The sequence below is a fragment of the Colletotrichum aenigma genome (assembly GCF_013390185.1).
Source record: "Colletotrichum aenigma strain Cg56 chromosome Unknown KSG_Cg56_contig01, whole genome shotgun sequence".
Lineage (NCBI taxonomy): Eukaryota > Fungi > Ascomycota > Sordariomycetes > Glomerellales > Glomerellaceae > Colletotrichum > Colletotrichum aenigma.
Window position 1 is genome coordinate 2,395,872 of NW_023500907.1, and position 21,136 is coordinate 2,417,007.

The 21,136-nt window shown below is 57.1% G+C and overlaps 5 protein-coding genes across 5 annotated transcripts; all 5 read left to right on the plus strand.

Moving 5' to 3' along the window:
* Positions 1 to 909: 909 nt before the first annotated feature.
* Positions 910 to 3,414, plus strand: mug71 (Diphthine--ammonia ligase; the record flags this gene model as incomplete). Its single annotated transcript, XM_037315905.1, has 1 exon — positions 910 to 3,414. One exon carries the CDS (start codon positions 910 to 912, stop codon positions 3,412 to 3,414), a length of 2,505 nt encoding a protein of 834 aa, XP_037185943.1.
* Positions 3,415 to 5,409: 1,995 nt separating this feature from the next.
* On the plus strand, positions 5,410 to 6,755 carry CGCA056_v000645 (uncharacterized protein; the record flags this gene model as incomplete). Its single annotated transcript, XM_037315906.1, has 3 exons — positions 5,410 to 5,652; positions 5,941 to 6,352; positions 6,412 to 6,755. 3 exons carry the CDS (start codon positions 5,410 to 5,412, stop codon positions 6,753 to 6,755), a joined length of 999 nt encoding a protein of 332 aa, XP_037185942.1.
* A 501-nt stretch (positions 6,756 to 7,256) lies between these two features.
* On the plus strand, positions 7,257 to 9,921 carry hcs1-1 (DNA polymerase alpha-associated DNA helicase A; the record flags this gene model as incomplete). Its single annotated transcript, XM_037315907.1, has 6 exons — positions 7,257 to 7,741; positions 7,871 to 8,102; positions 8,154 to 9,209; positions 9,324 to 9,483; positions 9,568 to 9,628; positions 9,831 to 9,921. 6 exons carry the CDS (start codon positions 7,257 to 7,259, stop codon positions 9,919 to 9,921), a joined length of 2,085 nt encoding a protein of 694 aa, XP_037185850.1.
* A 6,449-nt stretch (positions 9,922 to 16,370) lies between these two features.
* Positions 16,371 to 18,565, plus strand: CGCA056_v000647 (uncharacterized protein; the record flags this gene model as incomplete). Its single annotated transcript, XM_037315908.1, has 2 exons — positions 16,371 to 16,976; positions 17,057 to 18,565. The coding sequence occupies 2 exons, from the start codon at positions 16,371 to 16,373 to the stop codon at positions 18,563 to 18,565; spliced, it is 2,115 nt and encodes a 704-aa protein (XP_037185849.1).
* A 1,636-nt stretch (positions 18,566 to 20,201) lies between these two features.
* SHR3 (Secretory component protein SHR3) lies at positions 20,202 to 20,925 on the plus strand (the record flags this gene model as incomplete). Its single annotated transcript, XM_037315909.1, has 2 exons — positions 20,202 to 20,289; positions 20,366 to 20,925. 2 exons carry the CDS (start codon positions 20,202 to 20,204, stop codon positions 20,923 to 20,925), a joined length of 648 nt encoding a protein of 215 aa, XP_037185947.1.
* Between the last annotated feature and the right edge of the window lie 211 nt (positions 20,926 to 21,136).

Consider the following 21,136-nt stretch of genomic DNA (forward strand, 5'->3'; position numbering starts at 1 on the left):
GTCGTCTTCTTCCTCCTCTTGTTCAGCGGCGCCTTCAGGGACCCTAGACACCGAGGGGTCGCCGTCCCACCAGCTAGACACAAATCAAAAGGCACTGGACCAGTCGGAATCTCGATGAGGGCCCAAGGCTAGCCTTTCGAAACTTCCACCGTCTCCATACCTTCCATTGCATCTCCAATTGCCGTTCCTGCAGCTGACCTTGCAATTCCAATAGAACATTTTGCGCGTCTTCGACATACCCTGCAATAGAAGCTCACGAAGGCGAGGTGGGAAATGGGCCCAGCCAGCCTTTCCCACCGCGAACAACATGCAAAGTACCGATTGAACGGCGGTACAATTGAATACGCTGAGGTGCCTATTCGTTAGGGACCCAGTTGTGTAAATTGTCCGAGCGGAGCGGCGCGCTCGCTCCAGTCATGATTTCAATTTTTCCCCCCCTCTGTTCGCCCTCCTCTCGCTTCTGTTCGGCGAGCCGCGACGACCTCCAGCAGAACCGGGTTTCTTACTCACTCCGTTCCCTCGTACCACCGTTTCGCGCTCAACTCACTAGGTAATCAACCATTGACTACCCCCGGCCTCATCCATCCACGGCTCTCAAGACCCCGACGGACGGAGCTCCGAGTCATTCAAGGGTCCCTTGGACGGCAGCTCCTGGACCACGAACCAGTCTGTTCCCCATCCCGCTGCTCTTCCGTCGCGACCCGCCATCAGATTGCAACCGCAGTCCATGCTGACCGTTCCGTTGCAGCCTTTCACAAAGTCTCACGGACCCAGGGCACGCATAATCTCTCTCGAGGAGGGAAAGGCTTTGCATAGTGCTGTAGATACGAGCGTCAAGGCGTCAGCATTTGTGCGCGGTCAGACTTGCCAAAGTCCGAGAGCACTGTCCGACCACCTCGGGCTGCCGCCATGTCATCTGAACAACTGAATGTCATCGCCCTGGTCTCGGGTGGCAAGGACAGCTTCTTCTCTGCCCTGCACTGCCAGAGGAACGGCCATCGGCTCGTGGCTCTTGCTAACCTGTTCCCCGCCGCCCCCGTCAGCGCCGGTTCCGACGCCGCCGCGCGCTCGGCCCAGGGTGATACCCTCATCTTCAAGCCTCGTGGTGATGATGATGGTGATGGTCACGTAGAGGATGCCGCCGGGCAACACCAGCCGGAGGAGCACCAGCAAGAGGATGCTCGGGAAGGAGCTGCCGGCCAAGACGCCGACCTCAACAGTTTCATGTACCAGACCGTCGGACACCAGGTCATCCCCCTTTACGCCGACGCCACGGGACTGCCACTCTACCGCCAGCCCATCCGTGGCGGCGCCAAGTACGAGGGCAGAGACTATGATTCATCCCATGCCGCAGGTGGCGATGCCGTGACGGCCGTCGACTCGGATGAGACGGAGAGCATGGTGCCCCTCATCCGCACGATCATGGCAGCTCACCCGGAAGCCAACGCCCTCTGCGCGGGCGCCATCCTATCGACGTACCAGAGGACTCGCGTGGAGTCCGTCGCCCTGCGCCTGGGCCTCACGCCGCTGGCATATCTCTGGAAGTATCCGGCCCTCCCGTCTCCGCTGCCCGGTACCGTCGAGGACGCCCAACTGCTGCACGACATGGCGGCCGCCGGCCTCGACGCGAGAATCATCAAGGTCGCGAGCGCGGGGCTTGATGAGGAGTTCCTCTGGGAGAGGGTGAGTTGCCTCGCGGGCGCGGCGCGAATCAAGCGCGCGCTGCGCAAGTTTGGCGCCGCCGAGGGCTCCGTGCTGGGAGAGGGCGGCGAGTTCGAAACGATTGTGCTCGACGGGCCCCCGGGCTTGTTCCGCAAGGCCATCGAGGTGCCCGAGGCCGCCAGGAGGGTCGTCAAGGAGGGTGGCGGAACGTCTTGGTTGAGCTTCTCGGGGGCGAGTGTCCGTGAGAAGGCTGCTCCTGAGATGACGGGAGAAAGCTGCTCCCCGGTCCGGGTGCCTGATGTTCTGGACGCCAAGTTTCAGGCTCTGCTGGAGTCCCTACCTCGAGATTCACCGCCTGTGGTGCCGCTGTCTGAGAGCGAATTCGAGGGCAGCAACGGCCAAGTTTCAGCGTCTATTGCACCTACGACTGATATCCACTGGACCGTCGTACCGCAGGAGCCCCGGGGCACGAGGTTCACAGTCGAGGAAGAAACGGAGGACATTGTTCGACAGGTTCGGGGCCTCCTAGATGGACATACTCCGCCGCTGCCTACCACCGCCATTACGCATACCGTCATCGTTCTAAGGCAGATGTCGGATTTTCCTGCCATAAACAAGATTTATGGCAGCCTGTTCCAGCACCCGAATCCCCCGTCCCGCGTCACAATCTCTTGTGGAAGCCTCCCCAAAGGCCATTCCATCAATATTCATTTCACTGCCAAGCCTGATTTGGAGCAGCGGGATCGGAACGGCCTTCACGTTCAAGGCAGGTCATACTGGGCGCCAGCGAATATCGGCCCCTACAGCCAGGCTATCGGTGTGCCCCTGAGCAAGGTCGAGACGGCGGCGAGCGGCGTAAGGCAAGTGACTATCGCAGGCCAGATCCCGCTCGTGCCAGCCAGCATGATTCTCCCCACGGAGACAACAGGCAACCTGGAGATGCAGATTGTGCTCTCTCTGCAACATCTCTGGCGCATAGCCACTGAGATGAAGGTGCAGCTGTGGACGAGTGCGGTAGCATACTTCCCCAATACCCCCAAAGAGGCAGACGCGCGGCGTCAGGCACATCTGGCTGCCGCAGCTTGGTCGGGAGCGCACGCTCCCGGCGGCGACGAGGACGAGGATGATGAGGGCGGCCCAGATCTTTGGGACCGCAAGTACAACCCCCAATACATGTCGCTTGGAGGCGAGGATGCTGCCAAAGAGCAGAAACTTCCCGACTGGTCCGTCGTCAAGAACGAGACGGACGATGAAGACGAAGCAGCGAAGCCGGTGCCCCCGTTTTTCGCGGTCGAAGTCGAGGAGCTGCCTCGCGCGGCTGGTGTAGAGTGGCACGCGCATCTCGGCCTATCACGCCTCCCTTCCTCGTCGGTGGAATACCAGACCTTTAACGTCAAGGCGTCACAGCGCGTTCCTTTCTATCACCGTATCTGTCATGTGGTAGTCGCCGGTACGCTCGTTCACACCACCATCTCCTGGCTTCCTATCAAGGATTCCTGGACGAAAACTCCGATGCATCCTGCGGATGTGGATGAGTGGATGAGGCGGGCTTATCTGGAGGCTATCGGTAGCGACGAATCTGCTTCGAGATCCGGCCACATGTATCTGATGTACGTCAACATGGGCAAGACAGCCTTTCCTCCCATGCGCGCAGGTTATGGGCCGAAGGGCATGGAAGCTGCATATGTATTCGCGCGGTCGATCCGGAGTGGGGATGGAGATGAAGTCAATGCTGTTGGGCTTTTCAAGTAAGCCCACACTCAATGAGAATGAATGATAAAGGACTAGTGTCTGTGAGTGACCACTCTCTCGTGGCAATCGGGGATAAGAGCAGTTCTCTTCAGCCCTGTTGGTCTGATTGACCGGCTTGAGTATGTGGCATATGTTACGGCCAAAGGAGCGTCCGCTCCGGAAGTCGGTGACTGTGTCCCTTTACATGCTGACATGCTCCTCCACCCATGACTACCGCCAATGCCATGACTACTTATTCGAGGCTTTCTGGCAAGGCGTTGCACGGTAAATACTGCCTGTTGGAACATACTTCACGACCCCCAGTTGGAGATGAACTGCCCGAGGGCAAACAACTATCAACGACAATACATCTTCGATGAATCATGGAGCGTGCGGGCAAGTTCCACAATTGGCATTCGCCGCTTAGATCCTCCCTCGAGCTGCCGTTCGCTCATGGCATTGCCTTCCGGCTGTCATAGGTTCTGTGGTTGGCTTTGACTTTACCGGAGAACGTGGACTTCCCGGAAGATGTAGACCGACTTAGCCAGACGCTTCGTTGCCAAGCCCCTCGATTCTTGGACGAGTCTTTACTTGCCCTTCTCCAGAATAGTGCCTCCTACCCATCTTCGAAGATTGGCCAAAATCAAGTTGCAAGACGCTGCGTGCAGGCAGTCTAAGGCCTCAAAGTTTCGACGGAACGAGACGCATTTGTTCCGTAGATAACAACAAGGCCTTGCGTCGTCTCATCTCCAAGCCTGTCTGCTCTTCATTGTTCCTTTCCTCGGTCTATTTTTTCCACGGACTTATACCGCCCACAAACTGGGAGTAGAGACTTGCCAGCCAGCAAAAGAAGAGCCCCAACGTAGATACGGGATCAATACGCTCGCGGTTATTTCCATCCAGCTTTTGGATGATCGTAAGAGCAACTAGCTGAATGTGTGTGTATATGCGTGTCCTATGTGGGCATTGCGGACCCCAGATGAAGCATCCTGAAAGTATCTTTACTCTTGAGGCCATAAGTAGGGCATGTTCCTGCTTCAGCTGAGACCGCCAGAACGCTCCATTGAAGTGAGTTAAGACAAGTATGAATATGAGCGGACTACTGCTTAGAGACAAGCTAGTTCGTCATCGAGACTGAATCTTGGTTAGACATGCTACTACCATGTTGCAACTCTCACAGTAATTACCAAGGTGCTGCATAGTACACTACACTGGTCATTTCGCTACAGACTTTGGGCTTACACTACAGAGTCACATAGAAGAGACACTATTATTCTTAGGACCCTTGATAGTGTTGCTGGAGATGATTCAGTTGTGACGCGGGTTTGATGATTCCGATTGGCGGTGGCATTGGTCCCCGTGGTGTGGCGGGGTAGATCACGGAGCCCGCCCCCAGATCTCACTGTTCCAAGGTTGAGATGGTCGGCGACCAACCAGAAGCGCCGGGCCCGTTACAGTGACAACCCAGCCAGAAGATGGTGGGAGGGTCGGACGCTATGTCATGGGGTCCCCCCTTCTTAAAAAGCCCACGTGAATGGAAAGCCCGTCCCATTGTGAGACCACCAAGCTGAGAGAGAACAGCTCTTGCCAGTTTCCCCAAACTTTCCTCTCTGCTAAGATTGCCCGTTCTTGCCGCCAAAGACGCCGGTATAATCCTTTAGGTCTAGTTCCCCCACGTTTCCTCCCGGCTGCCGGCTTCAAGACGCAGCCGCCCGACTCCCGTGCCGCAAGGGAACTTGGACTCCAGCATAGTGCATCAGGAAAACCGCCCTAACGCACCTCCAGCAGCCGCGACCTACTGCCCGTTGCCGATTGCAGAGATCCCACCTCGAGACCCCCCAAAATTTCCAAGAAACCTTAGCTTCTCTTTTGTTTTTATTTTTTATATACAGGCGACTTTTTCCCTTTGGCCTCTAATCACGTCACACGACCCCTGTTCTCGCGTGAGGCACCATCGTCCAGACCATCTTCGATCTGGGTCTGGGACATGCAGAAGTCGCCCTTGTCTCGGTCGTGATGGCGCCCGCCGGCGATGATGCACCACAACCTTCGGCCGCCGCGCCTCCTCTCCAACCACCACCTCCTCTTTCATCTGATCCCCAGCAAGACCAGGTGCAGGTGCAATCCCCGTCATCCACTACACCGCCGCCACCGCGAGGCTTAAGTAGGCGCGTGTCCTACGATGAGCGCTCGCCAACGTCGCCGCGCTCCCTCTCCCGGAGGCAAAGCACCAACGAGCGCATCAATGAAATACTAGAGGTATGTCTCCTCTCGCTTCGCCTCTGCATCTAGCCATCTCGGCCGAAAACCTTCAACTACGGGACCTCTCGTCCACCACCCTGCCGCTGCTTGTCACCGACCATTCCAGCCGCTCAATTCTTTGAAGTCCCCGTTTTCATACAGAACCCTCCCGGACCCTTCAATTCTGTCCCCAGTTTCTTCCCGTTCCCGCCTGGCCCTTCTCCAGCTTCCCACTCCCACTCCCGCCCCCGTCACCCCATCCGTGTGTGCCCTTGCTGACAACGCGCCCACCCCGGCGCCGAACAGAACGCAAGAGGCCGCGCAGAAGCAATGGGCGGCGCACTCTCCGCCTCCAGGTCCGCCCCCGCCAGCCCTCCGCGCCATCGCTCCCGGGATGACGGCACCCACGATGAGACCGTCGGCATCATCTCCCGCGGCCCGGACCGCAACTACCAGAGCATGAATGCCGCGCCCCCGGCGCCAATAGCCACAGCTACGGCGCCCGAGCTGCGGCCCCGCAAGTCCATTCGCACCACACACAACCACCTACCCTCGCAGACGGAAGAGGACGAGGAGGACTACGATGCTGTGGTCGCGCGAGAGGAACGGGCGAGGGCGGCGCAGCTGAAGGAACCATGGTACACCATCTTCCTGTCCAGCTTCCAGAGCATTGAGCTCGAGAACAAGGGAAGCGTGGCCCGAGACCATTTGGCGTTAGGTACGTGCTTCTTCTTTCCAAGCTTGCAGCAAACGCGATAGCTTATCAGAGTCCTGCAGAGCGAACCTTTCTCGCCTGGCTCCGTACCTCCCTCGCGTTCGCCTCCATTGGCATTGCTGTCACGCAACTCTTCCGCCTCAACTCATCCATTTCCAACCCTGACTCCAGCAGCCACACCCTGCGCCAGCTCGGCAAGCCGCTAGGCGCGACCTTCCTCGGCATCAGCATTCTGATCCTCTTCCTCGGATACCAGCGCTACTTTCGCGCCCAGCAATGGGTCATGAAGGGCAAGTTCCCCGCGAGCCGAGGCACCATTATCATCGTGTCCATGGTGGCATTCGCCCTCATGGCGGTGAGCTTGGTGGTTGTCATAGTAGTCGGCCCCACCGGCAACGAAAAGTAAACGTCGACGAACCTTCAGTTGGTGCTATTTCGATATCATGTTTGCATGCACATACTTCATCGGGAGGGGGGCTGGCTTGCATTGTACCAGGATCTGGTATCAGGCGTTTGGACTTGCATCTATCATCATTATCTGTACCATATACGTAGGAACGAGCTTCTAATGAACACCAAATCTGTGCATAAACGCAAAAAAAAGCATAAAGAGCATATACCAAGAGCAGCTGTCACTTCCTCCAACTTGAACCACTTTCCCACTGTAGCCTATCAGATGACGTCAAAACAAACCTGGACCTCACATGTGGGCCTACAGCTCACAACCTTTCAACTACATCCCACCTCACTTACACACACACACACACACACACACACACACACACACACACACACACAAAGACGCTTGCTTCAGCGTCAGCTACGTTCTGCGTGCTTCCCCCACTTCTGTAACCCTCACAAGCAAATTTACAGTCAGAGGCGAATAAAGCCACGCAAGCACGCAACCATGGCGCCGAAAGCAGAACCCCTCTCGGTGCAATCCTTCGCAGCAACCCAGCTCTCCCTCCTCTCCGCGGAGCTCGCCGCCGAGATCGCAGAATCCTCCGCCCTCGTCTCCCTGCACTCGCCCACGGCCCTCCAGCGCGCCGGCCTCGCGCTCTCCAACCTCGTCGTCGGCGCGCGCCGGACCGGCCTCGGCGGCCGCACCGTGCTCGAGCTCAACCCGGACCCGGCCGTGTCCTCCTCCGCGGAGGGCAAGCTGCCCGAACACGGCCTCCGCCCGGGCGACATCGTGCTGCTGTCCGAACAGCCCGCCGGCAACGCCAAGAAGAGGGAGGTGAAGGAGCTTGAGAGCAAGGGCGCGAGGGGCGTCGTCACGAGAGTGAGGCATGAGAGCGTCGGCATCGCGGTGGACGAGGGGAAGGGCGAGGAGAGGGAGTTTAACGGGCGCGTCTGGGTCGTCAAGGTCGCCGACGATGTCACTTATCGGAGGTGAGTCTGGCACTCCCGACACACCACCGGGGGGGGGGGGGGGGGGCGGCATTCACATCAGATGTCACTTTGCACGGGGGAGGGGCTGTCCCAGTCGGGGAGTGAAAGCATCAGGCTGACGAGACACAGAATGAACCTTACCATGGAGAAGCTCGAGAAAATGACAGAGGCCGAGAACAGCTCCTTCATGCGCGTGCTCTTCGGCCTCTCGAGCCCGAGTCCCGTGCCTTCAGATCTTGCGTCCGATTCGGACCTTTCCAAGATCCAATGGATCGATCCCTCGCTCAACGACTCGCAAAAGGACGCCATCCGCTTCGCGCTCGCGTCAAGAGAAGTCGCACTCATTCACGGGCCTCCAGGAGTGAGCCTCCTCCGCCCCCCTCACCTGAAGGCACAAACTGACACTGGACAGACTGGCAAAACCCACACACTGATCGAGCTCATCCTCCAGATGCTCAAGCTCGACCTACGCATCCTCGTGTGTGGTCCCTCAAACATCTCCGTCGACAACATCGTCGAGCGCCTGGCACCTCACAAGATCCCCATCCTCCGCCTCGGTCACCCGGCCCGTCTCCTCCCCAGCGTCGTCGCCCACTCCCTCGACGTGCTCACCCAGACCTCCGAAGCCGGCGCCATCGTCAAGGACGTCCGCGCCGAGATGGACGCCAAGCAGGCCTCCATCAAGAAGACGCACAACGGCCGCGAGCGACGCCAAATCTATGGCGAGCTCAAGGAGCTCCGGAAAGAGTTCCGCGAGCGCGAGCGCCGCTGCGTGAGCAACCTCGTGCGCGAGAGCAAGGTCGTCCTTGCGACACTGCACGGAGCGGGCGGCCACCAGCTCCGCGACCAGCAGTTCGACGTCGTCATCATCGACGAGGCCAGCCAGGCGCTCGAAGCGCAGTGCTGGGTGCCCCTGCTGTCCGCGAAGAAGGCGGTCTGCGCGGGCGATCACTTGCAGCTCCCGCCGACGATCAAGTCGCTCAACTCAAAAGTGAAGAAGGTTCCGGCCGAGGGAGCAGGAGAGAAACAAATCAAGGGAATGACGTTGGAAACGACTCTGTTTGATAGGTTGCTCGCCCTGCATGGGTCATCCATCAAGCGGATGCTCACCACACAATACCGCATGCATGAGAAGATCATGAGGTTTCCATCAGACGAGCTATACGATGGAAGATTGATCGCTGCAGAAGCAGTCAAAGAGCGTCTCCTGAAAGACTTGCCTTACGAAGTCCAGGATACCGAAGACACCAACGAGCCACTCATCTTCATCGACACACAGGGAGGCGACTACCCGGAAAAGAGCGAGGACGACGACAAGGATGCCGTCAAGAAGGCCAAATTCAGCCTCCACGGTGAAAGCAAGAGCAACGAAATGGAAGCGGCTTTGGTGCGGCAGCACGCCCAAAGCTTGGTTGATGCTGGCGTGAAGCCCGAGGACATTGCTGTCGTGACCCCGTATAACGCTCAGGTAAGTTCTGGACTGGATTCCCTGGGTCGTTCGAAGTCGTGGACACGAGCTGCAAGGGGGTGAAAGCATGGGACGCAGCCGCAGCATGAAGCTAACATCGGATGAACCGAACAGCTCGCCATTCTCGCGCCCCTGAAGGAGCAGTTCCCGGGCATCGAGCTGGGCAGTGTAGATGGCTTTCAGGGCCGCGAAAAGGAGGCCGTCATTGTCAGCCTTGTACGGAGCAACTCCGAGGGAGAAGTAGGGTTCCTGGGCGAGAAGCGCCGACTGAACGGTAAGCTCAGGAGGTCACCAAGCTCACCGTCTGGGAACATCCCAGCTGGGCTATTAAGGGCGCATGATTGTTAATGCGGTCTAGTGGCGATGACGCGACCCAAACGCTCGCTGACGGTGATCGGTGATTCGGAGACAGTCAAGAGGTGAGTGCGTTTGAGACTTGTTCTCCTTTCTTTTCCATCTGTCTCTCGGTCGGAGGATTTCTGGGTGTTGGCGTGTCGGGCTGCGGGCGAACCGCTGCTGCACAGATGTTATCCTGAGACACTGCTGAGCCGCACCAAACGCCCGAAATCTCGGGCCTGTTTCTTCTTTTCTTTTGCTAACCCGCTGCATCAATACAAACAGAGGTAGCGCATTCCTCAAGAGATGGATGGATTTCCTCGAAGAGAATGCAGATCTGCGTTATCCCGACGTGTCAACCCTCCAGGGGTCTTGAGATGCCATATTTGGGATGGTGGGAGGCCGCGGGTTAATGATGGTGGTGGCTGGTGAGAACGCATGGCCCACCTCCATGCAGGCCGCCTTCAATGTCAACCTTTATGCGACGAAAGAACATCATTCGCGGCAAGAGACCAGACGATCTAGAATACTGACGAACCGGCTTCCTCGGTATCGTGGACCGTCTGGAAGGGCCGTGAACGAGCTGGGATGGCTTCTTATGCGCGGCGACGCCCTGGAACCCCCGTCTCCAACGGCTTCCCAAAAGGGAACAGGCGGCATTGTGTGTGCATTTGGCGTGGCGTATCGTAGAATTTACAGCACACCCGCGGCCAACCAATGCTCGTCCATGACCAATTGAGGATTACGGGGTAGGGAGTGTCCGTTGATGCAAGTTGATAGGCGCCAGGGCCCAGATTTCTTGGGTCGACCGATTGGAAAAAAAGACCAGAGGGAACTGTGGACGGACCGCAGATGTCAGCCGTCACTGATCAGACGAAGAAGCAACCCTTGTCTCTATGTTTCAGGTTACCTTTGTCGTCTGTGCAATCCTTGTCCTGCGTGGCCAGACCCGCCAAATTCTCCTACCGAGGACAGGGGCCTGTGGTGTTGCTCGACTTGAACGCGTTTTTTTGGCTGCTCTCCGTCCAGTTTGTGCGTAGGATTTTGCGGTGTTGTTGGGGCTGTGGAGGGTACATTTCCCAAAACTCTCGAGTATGCGGCGGACTCAGTGTCAGCCGCAGCCATTGAGTTTTCAGCAAGGAGCCAATCTTTCTCACGCCAAGGCGTGAGATGCCATCTTTTGCCTCTTGTTGGGGTCCTGTCGACGTCTTGGATATGATGCAGGATCCGCTGCAGAAGCGAAACAGTGGACAATCATCCCCTCTCCGCGAACCGTTTGTTTGTTGATGTTGTGCACCAAGTTCGTGCGTCTTGAGTGTTTGTTATTGGCAGTTTGTTAGTGGCAGCATGCATCGCAGAAGACCCAACAGTCGCTCCATCATGCACTACAACGTGGTTGAGGCTAGAAGATGTCTCCCGGATCTATGGTTGCCGAATGATCGCGCGTGCCGCGCCCGGACGTGGCCCCTCTTGGTGGCATATCGGGGCTATTTGTCCGCCAGCTGGCTTTCGAAATTGAAGGCTATTGTGACGCAAATCTTACCACGAACGTGGTGTCTAGTCGGGCGGACCGAGACGACTTGTGTGAAGCACAATGATATCGTCCTCCGTTCTACACTAGTACCCGGCTGAACGGTTCGTCCCCGTCATTATGAGACAACTCCATTTCCGGGGCCCTGAACCCTCAATGAGACATATGCCCCGGCAGCCTGAAGAGCACTGACAAACACCTTACGGTGGCAGTCGGGGAACGACAAGGTGTTGCTCGAAGTTGCCGGCGGCGCCGCATCTTATGTTCGATCAATATGGCGTCGCCGAGCCTTCAGGTGATGGGAGATCATAAGTCGGGTGCCTCGCTATATGATGCTCCGCCGGGGACCCCACTCAGCGAGCCGATCAAACTGTGGCCGGACGCGCGACGAGAATTCGTGTTGGGTCGGGGTTGTATTGGGTGCCGCGGGGACAAAGTGTGAGCGTGTGCGTGACTGTCCGCCTGCAGCCACAATTACCGCATCATGTTGTCCGCGATGGCACGGCACGGCGGCTTTTGAGCGGTAAAGTCGTGCCATTCGTGCATACTAGGCCTGGGGTTGGCTGGCTGGCATGCCAATGTAGTCAACCATAGATAGACCGTCCCCTCGTAGGCATTTGGTCTCCAAGAAAAAGCTGTGGCAGGGCATCGTAGTCAAAAAAAAACCGCTCATTGGAGTAGCTCTGCCATGTGGCATTCTAACAACCACTGCCAGAGCCTGGAAGTCACTCGCGAGTCATTGAGGGACAGGTTGATTGAGCAAATGGTTGTCGATACGGGGATCTGGCGTCTTGGTTGTCCGGGTCCCGAAGCGGTCGACATATGGCCTCCAGATCTGGCCTAAGGAGCCGGGATATTTGAATAGGCAGACAACATCAGACAATAGGGGCGGCGCTCGTTGGACGTGGGCCTCTGGGCCATGTGGTGTTTTAGCCTCTTGGGTCTGCGATGTGGGGTCGACCTGCGCGCTAGTGGGCGCCTTCTTCGCGAAGCTGCACGTCGGAGGGATGGAGTGCGGTGGTAGAGGCTGGTCGTCGTATGCAGTAGTTCTCAAGAACCAAACATGACAAGTGATGGGCGGTATCCTATCGGGGAGGCGGGTTGGTGAAGGGTCTGCTCTGCGTCTACTTTGCAGGCTATAGTAGCGGCTGGACGGCAGCTGTTGTGTTCCAAGAATAAACGCAGGCAGGTGAGTGCATGAGGACGTGGCATGTGGTTGTAGCGATCCCAGGAGAGGAAGGCTCCGTTGCAGTCTGCGGCTGGAGGCTGCAATGCGATTCGACGGTGACATGAGCGATCACATCTCTTGCGTTACTCTCGAGGAGCTAGTCCTAGCGCCATCATCAAGACAACGGGTGGTTGGAGAATCGCCCGTCAGATCAAGCCATCGGTGTCAGTCTCGATAGCGGCGGCAGCGAAGCAGAGTGGCAGGCCAAATGTCGGCCACAAAGGAGATAGTGCCAACGGCCACACACACCAGAGAGGTTAGTGCCGATGGCTAGAGAATCCTTGAATTCCAGCGCTCCGTTTGCCGGACTCCTCGCTAGCTTCCCATTGGGGTGAGGAAGGCGTTTGTCGACCCTGGCGCCGGGCGGCGTGTCACGATATTGGGTGACTAGTCGACGGAGGGCAACTTGGATGGTGGCATATGGGACGCCATGTCGGATGAAGATTCCAGCACCGTTGGTGCATTCTTCGACGAGGTCAGTCGCAGGTAGGACATGATTGTCAAGGTGGTGTTGGCGCCATCAGCCCTCGGGGAAGGGTGGCTTTGACCCCGACTTGACATGATGAGCGACTAGGGGGGAAAGCCTGATACTGAGACTGGTGAAGGCTTACTGGTGGTGGTTGCTGACTTTGGGCGATTCAAGTCGGGGTTAGAGCCGGGATTTGGTAGCGACAACGCCAGGCGCTGGGTTGGCGGGCGTGGTTGAAATCGAATCTATCCGCGCAGAGTGGTAATAACAGTGCGATGGTAGCATCGAGAGCCCACACTCCGCAAAATCGCGCTCAAAAGGCGTCTGTTCCTACTAGGCAAGGTGAGGTTGGGTCGAGGTGTGATGCGGAACATTGTGAAGTCAACACTGGACACACACTGGACGACAACGACACGGACCATTAGCGGGACGAGAAGCGGGAGCACCTTCCCTCGACAGGCCCCATGGGAAAGGAAAGAAAAAAGGAAGGAAAGAAGACTGAAACACAGCCCCAAAAGCGGCATGGCTCAAAAATCGGACCAGCAGACCGGATTGGATTGGATCCGGGAGGACCGGGGGAGCACAGGTGGATTCCAGCTGGGCAGTTGGAAACGGTCACTGGACTGGACAGCTCAGAAGGAGGGAAAAAAAGACAGAGAAAGCTTCACAAACGGGGAGGAGGCAGTCGCGTCACCCCACTCGAGCTCCTCCTCATCGTACAGCTGTCACTGCAGGCTGCAGGTGAAGGTGAGTGAGTCGTGCAGTGGACTGGCGACGGGACAGCAGGTGGAGTTTGCTGAGCCGGTGAAAGGCGAGGCCCGTGGATCACAATGACTTATTTTAGGCGGGCTTGCACGTTTTGCCTTGAGGCTCTGACACGGACGGGTGTGAAGTATTTGGAGTTTTGGGGTTTTGGAGTTTGGGACAGAGTTACGCAGTATTAGTACGAATACTACCTCTTCGGTGGAATATCAATTATACTTTTTTGACTTTGCAAAGACAAAGATCTAACAGCATCGGCCCCCAATTCGAGGCATCCATCCTCGCACTTTGCTATTGAAAGGTACCTTAGAGTAAGGTAGCTCGATGAATGTCGCCTTTGGTTCCCTTGATCGACGCACCTGGCCTGGGCAGGGACGGGCTCAGGCACACGATGGTATCAACCTCATATGGGTGCATGTTTTCTGGGTGTTGCTCGCCCACATTCCTGGCATCCCTCGCGTCGCTCATACGTCTTCCCCCCTCCGACGGCGAGGAGGGAGCGCCCGAGAGTGAGACTCAGACACTGAGGTGCGCAATCATCGGATAACGGGCATGCGCGCACGTTCCGGCTAATGTCAATTCATTCTTGACATTGGATTTCGTCACTTGCGTCCGTCCAGTGTTTCCTTGCTGCGCGTTTCCCCTGCGTGGTCTGGGTGCCGGTGGTGGTGTTCAAGAACTGGCTTGCCTCGGACGGGCAAAGACACCGAGTTCGGTCGGTGGAGGTGTGGTATCGACAGTGCGGTGTGTGCTCCTGTCGTGGCCTGCCCTGCCCGCCTGCCCTGGCTCTTTCCCCAGCGCCTCTTTGACCAGGGGCTGACAGCTCCACGCCCCAAGCACTGACCTCAAACAAGGACCATCCCCGACGCAGGAGCCAAGCAGGGGACTTGCCATTTGCCAGTCACCACCCACCAGTGGAAAATGCGAAAGGAACAGCAAGATTTGACTCTTGTCTGGCTGCCGTCTTGTTCTGACCTGTGTCCTTTCCATTGTCATTCATCATTGACGAGACGAGACGACTCGACTCGACTGACTTTCCGTCCGACCTGCTAGTGCAGGCAGGGGTACTTCTTCTACTGCTTGTAGTAAGACTACACATGGTCCACCCTGGCTTCTCGTCTCGTCTCGTCTCGTCCCGTCCTTTCGTCTTCTCCTCCAGGCTCCATGTACTCCCTCCTCTTTGCCTCTCTCGGAGAACAATACTGTATCCTAGACACGTTAGATGCACCATTGGCGCCGTTCCAATGGTCCGTATCCTCCTCCTACCTTAGCCGTGCATGCATGCTTGTTTCATCCCGCTAGTAAATCTGCATTCTGCGGTCTATTACACTGGACTACACTACGGATACTCTCTCAGTCTCTGCCCCCATTCACCCGTATCTGAGGTCCGACAGCCGTGCCGGCCGCTGCCTCCTCCATAGTCACTCTTCCTTTCTCTCCGTCTGCTATCGTGTGTCGCAACGCAACGGGAATGCCCCGTCAGTAGTTCCTTGCAGCTTCTTCTGCACCCCCTGTCGAGATGCCGTCCTGTACCTCGTGAACCACCTTGCTCTTGAATGGAGGTATCCATACGGAGACCGTAGCTACCACCTGCTACCCGGCCGATTCTGTACGGATATGGATACCTTGCACGCATCTCTCGCGCAGACCCGATACCGTCGCTTTCCTTACATGCCACTGCTTTCCCTTTTCTCCCGCCCTTTCTTCTCCTGCTCCTCTCTTTTGTTTCTTTTTCCCACCCGGTGCCGCGCCGTCTGCCGTTGGAGAGAGACATACATACCTACAGATAATACTCCTCCTCCCGACCGCAGCCCCTCCACACCCCCCCCCCCCCCCCCCCCCAGCAGCAGCAACAACCAACCATACCATTCGTTCACTTCTTTCCACAACGTACCGTACCGTCCCCTGCCTGCCAGGTACCCTAATTTACCTTACCTTACATCAACCCGACTGCACCGCGTCCTTTGCATCTGCATCGCGCCCACCACGCTCCTTGGCCAATAACTCAGCCTCTCATATTGTATAATTCAACCCTCTCCCGCCATCCCACCACATCCTATCCCTCCTCGCCCTATCCCCTTCTTCCCACTCCTCGAATCTCGACCCTACCTTGCCTTAGCGGCACGCTACCGCCTGTTCTAATCAACGTGCTCCTCCGGCCGCCTCGTCAGCCTGTCGCAGAGCTGCCCGGGTGCTCCTTTGATACATGACGCATGTGCTGCTAGGGTCCCCCCTTCTTAGTGGCATAACTTCTTCCCCAATCCCCCATCTCCTCGTGGGTTCTTCTCCGTTATTCGCCTCCTTCATCGTGCTTTGATCGTTCAGCCCGACCGATCTCCGCCTACCTCTTGCGCCGCTGCGCCGGTTGAGGGCCTTTGCCACTGGACCTCTCTAATCCCCGACGAGCCCAGACGACGGGCGGCATTGCTGGACATATGCACCATGAATCAGGTTACAGCATAGATCACCACTTGGCCTAGACTCCGGGCGTCCGATCAAGATTTCCAGACTCACCTGCTGTCTGCCTACCTGCTTGTCTGGATATTGGATATCCCAGACGAACTGTCACGGCTCGGCACCGGACATCACCCGTCTGCTGGCTTAGCTCTTGGACCACACATCAGCATTGTTTCTGCCCCTCCTCGTCATTTCCCGACAAGCCTCACTCTCATGGCTTACACTGGACCACAATCATATACACCGTCCCTCCTCCGTCGTCCTCTTTTACACTCGTTCTAGCCCTCAGCTCCAAGAGCCGCAAAAACAACCCCCCCCCCCCCCCCCCCCCCCCCCCAAGAAAACCAAAATCACACCTAGGTCACCTCCAACTCAGTCATGGGCCTTTTCAAGTCGGCCAACTCCCCTGCACCTAGCGCCACGAACCGTTCCATGACGGGCCAGTCCATTCGTGGCAAAATATCAGGCCCAATCCCCATTCCGAATCCCATCGACGACGAATTTCCCATGCGCAACCCGGGCACCGGCATTGCTACGCCGGTAACTGAAGGCAACATGAGAGAGCAGATGATGAATCCTCCCCAGGCCGAGCCCGTGGTTGGATCAACTGTTGCGACTCCCCAGCCCGAAGTCTCACAGCCGCCGAGGACCGAGTCCGTTGTTGGCCCTCCGGGAACCGGCTCTACTTCTGGCTCGTCTCCAACCGCCGCATCCCACGCCAACTCCCACGTCAACTCCCACTCTAATTCTCCTCAGTCGCAAAGAAGAACGAACGTGTCCAGCAACCTGAGATACTCTACGGTCAGCGCTGCGTCCGAACAGACCGGTGCGAGCAAAGAAAGACCTCAGCGCAAAAAGTCAACTTTGCGCGGCGCATTGGGGAAGCTTTTTGGTCGCAAAAAGAAGGGCAGCCAGGGCTCGTACGACTCGCAGCGCATGTCGACCTACAACCCCACGAACCAAAACCAAAACCAACACAAGAGCGTGAGTTTCGGCAGCGGCCGCTCCCGTGCCATCGCACCTTTCTTGATTTCAGCAGAACAGAAGCTAATTCGAGCTACTAGGACCCTTCCGCTTTAACCCGAACCAAGGAGTCCGAACCCAAGCGATCGGCGTCCTTGCCGATCACCGAGTACGACAGAGCATTAAGGTCTCACTCTATCGGTCCCCAGGATATCACGGCTATTGAGAGCGCGCGAAATTCGATTACAGTCGACCCATCGCAGTTGCAAACAAGCCGTAAACGTGCGGCTACGTCTACAATAAGCCAAATTTACTCCGCTCCGTTTAGGCGTGATGGCGAGCTGGCAGGTCTGTCGCCTCGTCCAGCGAGCACCCACGTTCGTGGAAGCCGACTATTCCACTCCGACGACGAGGACCCTGAGGAAATCGGCCGCGCAATTACGAGCGACGTTGGCCACAAGCGACGATCCAGAAGTCTGAGCGGAATCAACAACCCCGAAGCAAGGGCTCACGTTCGCAGACGCAGCGATGAGATCCAGTATTGGAGACAGAGTTACGATCCGGCCTTCTACACGTCACCAGCGACGACCAATCCTCCTGATGACGAGAACCAATTTGCAGGACTTGCACCAATGGACATGCCCGAATCCCCAGTTTCCCCTATAGAGCAAGCACAAACCCCCATGCGCACTCCCCCTCAACCGTTCTCTTTCGGCAACTTGACTCACATGAACGTCATGGCGGGCATGAAGATCACGCAAGCAGCCAGTATCGAGACTCGGATCGAGACTTTGGAGAACAGGATGCAGCGTATGGAAGACGTTGTCACTCAACTGTGCAACTCGGTTCCTGGATTCCAGGTCCAAATGACCCAGCCAGGTCGACCTGCGCCGCCTGTGCCTCCCTCGCAATCGAGCACTGCTGTGAATCCCACGCTTCAGCAGGTCGCGCGCCAAAGTGCTCCGAGCTCGAGGTACAGCAACTCGGCACAATCAAACACCTCTTTTGGCGAAGCTCCTACGTACGTCGGTTCTCTGCACGTTCACACCGGCATGAACCGGCCAACCTCCAATGCGACTATTCGCGGCGTCACCAGTTTGCCTGCTATGCCTCGCGCTGAGGCTGGCCGGCCCACAGAGACCTTTACGGCGGATCATTACACGATGCTCCTCGCGCTCCTCGAGACCGAGAGGTCTTCTAGACAGGCCCTTGAATCTCAGGTGAAGAAGCTCACGAGGCGCATCAACATGATTTCGGGACCGACCGGCAATGGCCGCATGTCTCTGCAGATGGAGCCCCCGCCGACGGCCAAGTCATTCGGCAGCGTATCGGCTTTCGATCATGACTCATCTGACGACGAAGATGCCGCCGCAAGGAACCGCCGTTTCTTGGCTGAAGATTCGGGCGTTGGCACTGGTGTCGGAGACGATGACTCGTACTCGGAGGTCTTTGCCACGCCGAAGGAGGAGCAGTCGCACGGCTACGGCGCCTTCGGGGAGGATCTGCTCGACGAGGATGATGATCCTGCGCGTAAGAAGGCAGCCAGGACGTTGTCCCTCAGCCAGATGACGCTGGGCAAGAAGGCGTCGAGAACGGGAGTACGAAGTTGACGCAGTCGGCCGCTTTCTAGTGCGTTTTTTTTTTTTTTTTTTTTTTTTTTGAGATTTCTCATTATACCCCGGGATATTCCTCCCACTCATGAGACGACGACGGTGGTTCTTTTCTCGGCAGTTGTTGAGTTGAAGTCTCGCTCGTCTTAGCGATTCGGCATTGATACCTCATCGGAATTTCTGACGAATTCAGCATTATTACGGTAGCAGAGTCTTTTGTTGCATTAATCTGTTCTCTTCTAGTTTATTCTTGTATATGACTACCCATTTCCGTTCTGGACGAAACAGTTGGAACAGTCTTGATGGGATACATCCCTATGACGCGGATTTCTTTTTCTTTGGGTTTCATTTCGTTTCTGAGAGTCTGGCCGTGTTGGCGGGGATGAAGACTTGCAGAGCTCGTCAGCAGGTAGTGTCGCGCGCATCGTCATTTCCAAGTGTTCAAGGGCCAGCGTAAGCCTGGGAAGTTTCACGTCGCGAGAGGTGGAGGTGCCAATTTGTGGTCGCGTACCGCTGTTCGTGGTGCCAGGTGGGATCGAAGATAGCTAATAGCTTGAGTGTCGCACTCTGAAGCCGTTTCAGGGTGTGCGCGTGTACAATATCAAAAACATGTTCACACAAGTATGAAGTCTTTGAGATGAGGATCATGTCGATCGTCTAGAGTTGCACTGTCACTCGTACGATGGTCCCGCCTGGGTTATTGCAAATCCATCGTGGAAGCCACATGGCTGGCGTCCGCTTTGTCCACAGAGAGGTTGTGCACCCGAGCCTGCCGTGGCGACGAAACGAACAGCGGGCCGAAAGGACAAGGCTAAGGGACAAGGTCGCCCAGTGCCAATCTCCGGGTTGTCATCTCGGGAAGAGGAAGAGGAACTGGACCAGAATGTTTCGAGAACAATTCTCGGTTCCAGCCACCCATATCGCCGCTAGCATGCCGTTGGGAATGGGGAACGGGGAAATCTAGCAAGGGCTTGGCCTGGGCCGTCAAGCAATTGTTTCCAGGTCCGCTCTGCCCCGCAGCCGTGATTTGGCAATTGCTTTCCGAATGGTCCGAAAAATGTCGTATTCCAGAGTCAGCCTGTGCAAGTAGTGGCTAGTTATTTACCTAGGCATTGCGCGCATAGCATAAAGCTGGAATACCTGGAAGTCCGAAGGGGTAATCGCCGGCCGTACGCGGCGCCCGCGACCGAGTCATCCCCGTATCCATCCCCCCCGCCTCCGAAAGATTGCGGCGCCGTCTGTTCGGGTGGACCTACGTAAGCAGAAAACAAGCCGACCACTAAGGACGCCCAGAGATAGGCAGCTAATCTGCCACGCACAACCTCTATGCTTAGCTTCCCGCGCGACATAACCCAAAGATACGCACATACCAAGCCAGACCAGCCTCCCGTCCCGCGCGTGCTCCTCGTGGTGAAAAGCATATTTCGCATCCATCACTTTTTTCCTTCCCTCCCTCTTGAACCCCTCGCCGCCACCAAAACCCCTCCTCGTTTGCGCCGTGACATCAACGTCCCCAATTTTGCGGTCGAACGTCATTGCCCTCCTCCCCACCCCGTAGAGGATACGTCGCTCGCAATCTTTGGTCGCGTCACTGAATCCCTTCAAACTCGGAAATCCTCAACAAACCGTCGCAGCAATGTCCGGCTGGGTAGATTGGTCAAAGACCACGCGGTCCTCCGACTACCGCGGGTCAACCTCCTTCGCAACCTTCATGATCATTGGGCGTATGTCATGCAACCCCAACCCCAACCCCGCCCCCGTCTTCGCGGCGCAATGATGCTAACCCCACGCGCGCAACAGCAACCTGCTTCTTCCTCGGGATCCTCTTCGCCTCGTTCCCCTACGACTTCCCCCTCCTCTGGACCTCCGCCCCCGTCCCCGAGTCCTTCTACGCCCACCTCGAGACGCACCTCAAGTTCATGCACCAGTCCCCGCCCCTCATCGGCCGCCTCCTCAACATCATCGTCTTCACCGGCTTCCTCGGCTTCTTCATCAAGCTCTTCCGCCCCTCCGAGGCAAACGTCCTCTTCGACGGCGCCTCCCTCGTCCTCTACCTCATCGGCGTCGGCGTCTACATCACAAACATCGTAAAGGGCCTGCGCTCCGTCAGCGCCGGCATCTGGGACGACCCCAACTGGGCCGCCAACAACAACGGCGGCGACGACAACGAGGTCATCCTCGGCAAGGAGGACAGCCTCAAGGTCCTGGCCGCGAGCAACACCATCCTCGCGCTCGTCCTCGTCGGCGTCCTGGTGTTGCAGGCCGGGCAGTGGTACGCGGAGCGCAAGGACCGCGAGGACTTTGCCAAGCTCGAGGAGGAGGAGAACAAGAAGGGCGCGTCGTCCAAGAAGAAGCAGTGAGGTGTCGGTTGTTATGGCGCACTTGTCTAAGTAGCAAGTGGGAGGCAGGCGACTTGCATTGGACTGAGAGCAGTTGGCTTCCTCCTTCATGCGGAGCCTGGGTGGGACGTTATATGTCATGAACTTTATTTGTCATGAGTGCGATGTATGCACGCGATCATCGCTTCAGCGAGTCGCTCAGTTACTGTCAAAAGGCACCACGTATTGAATA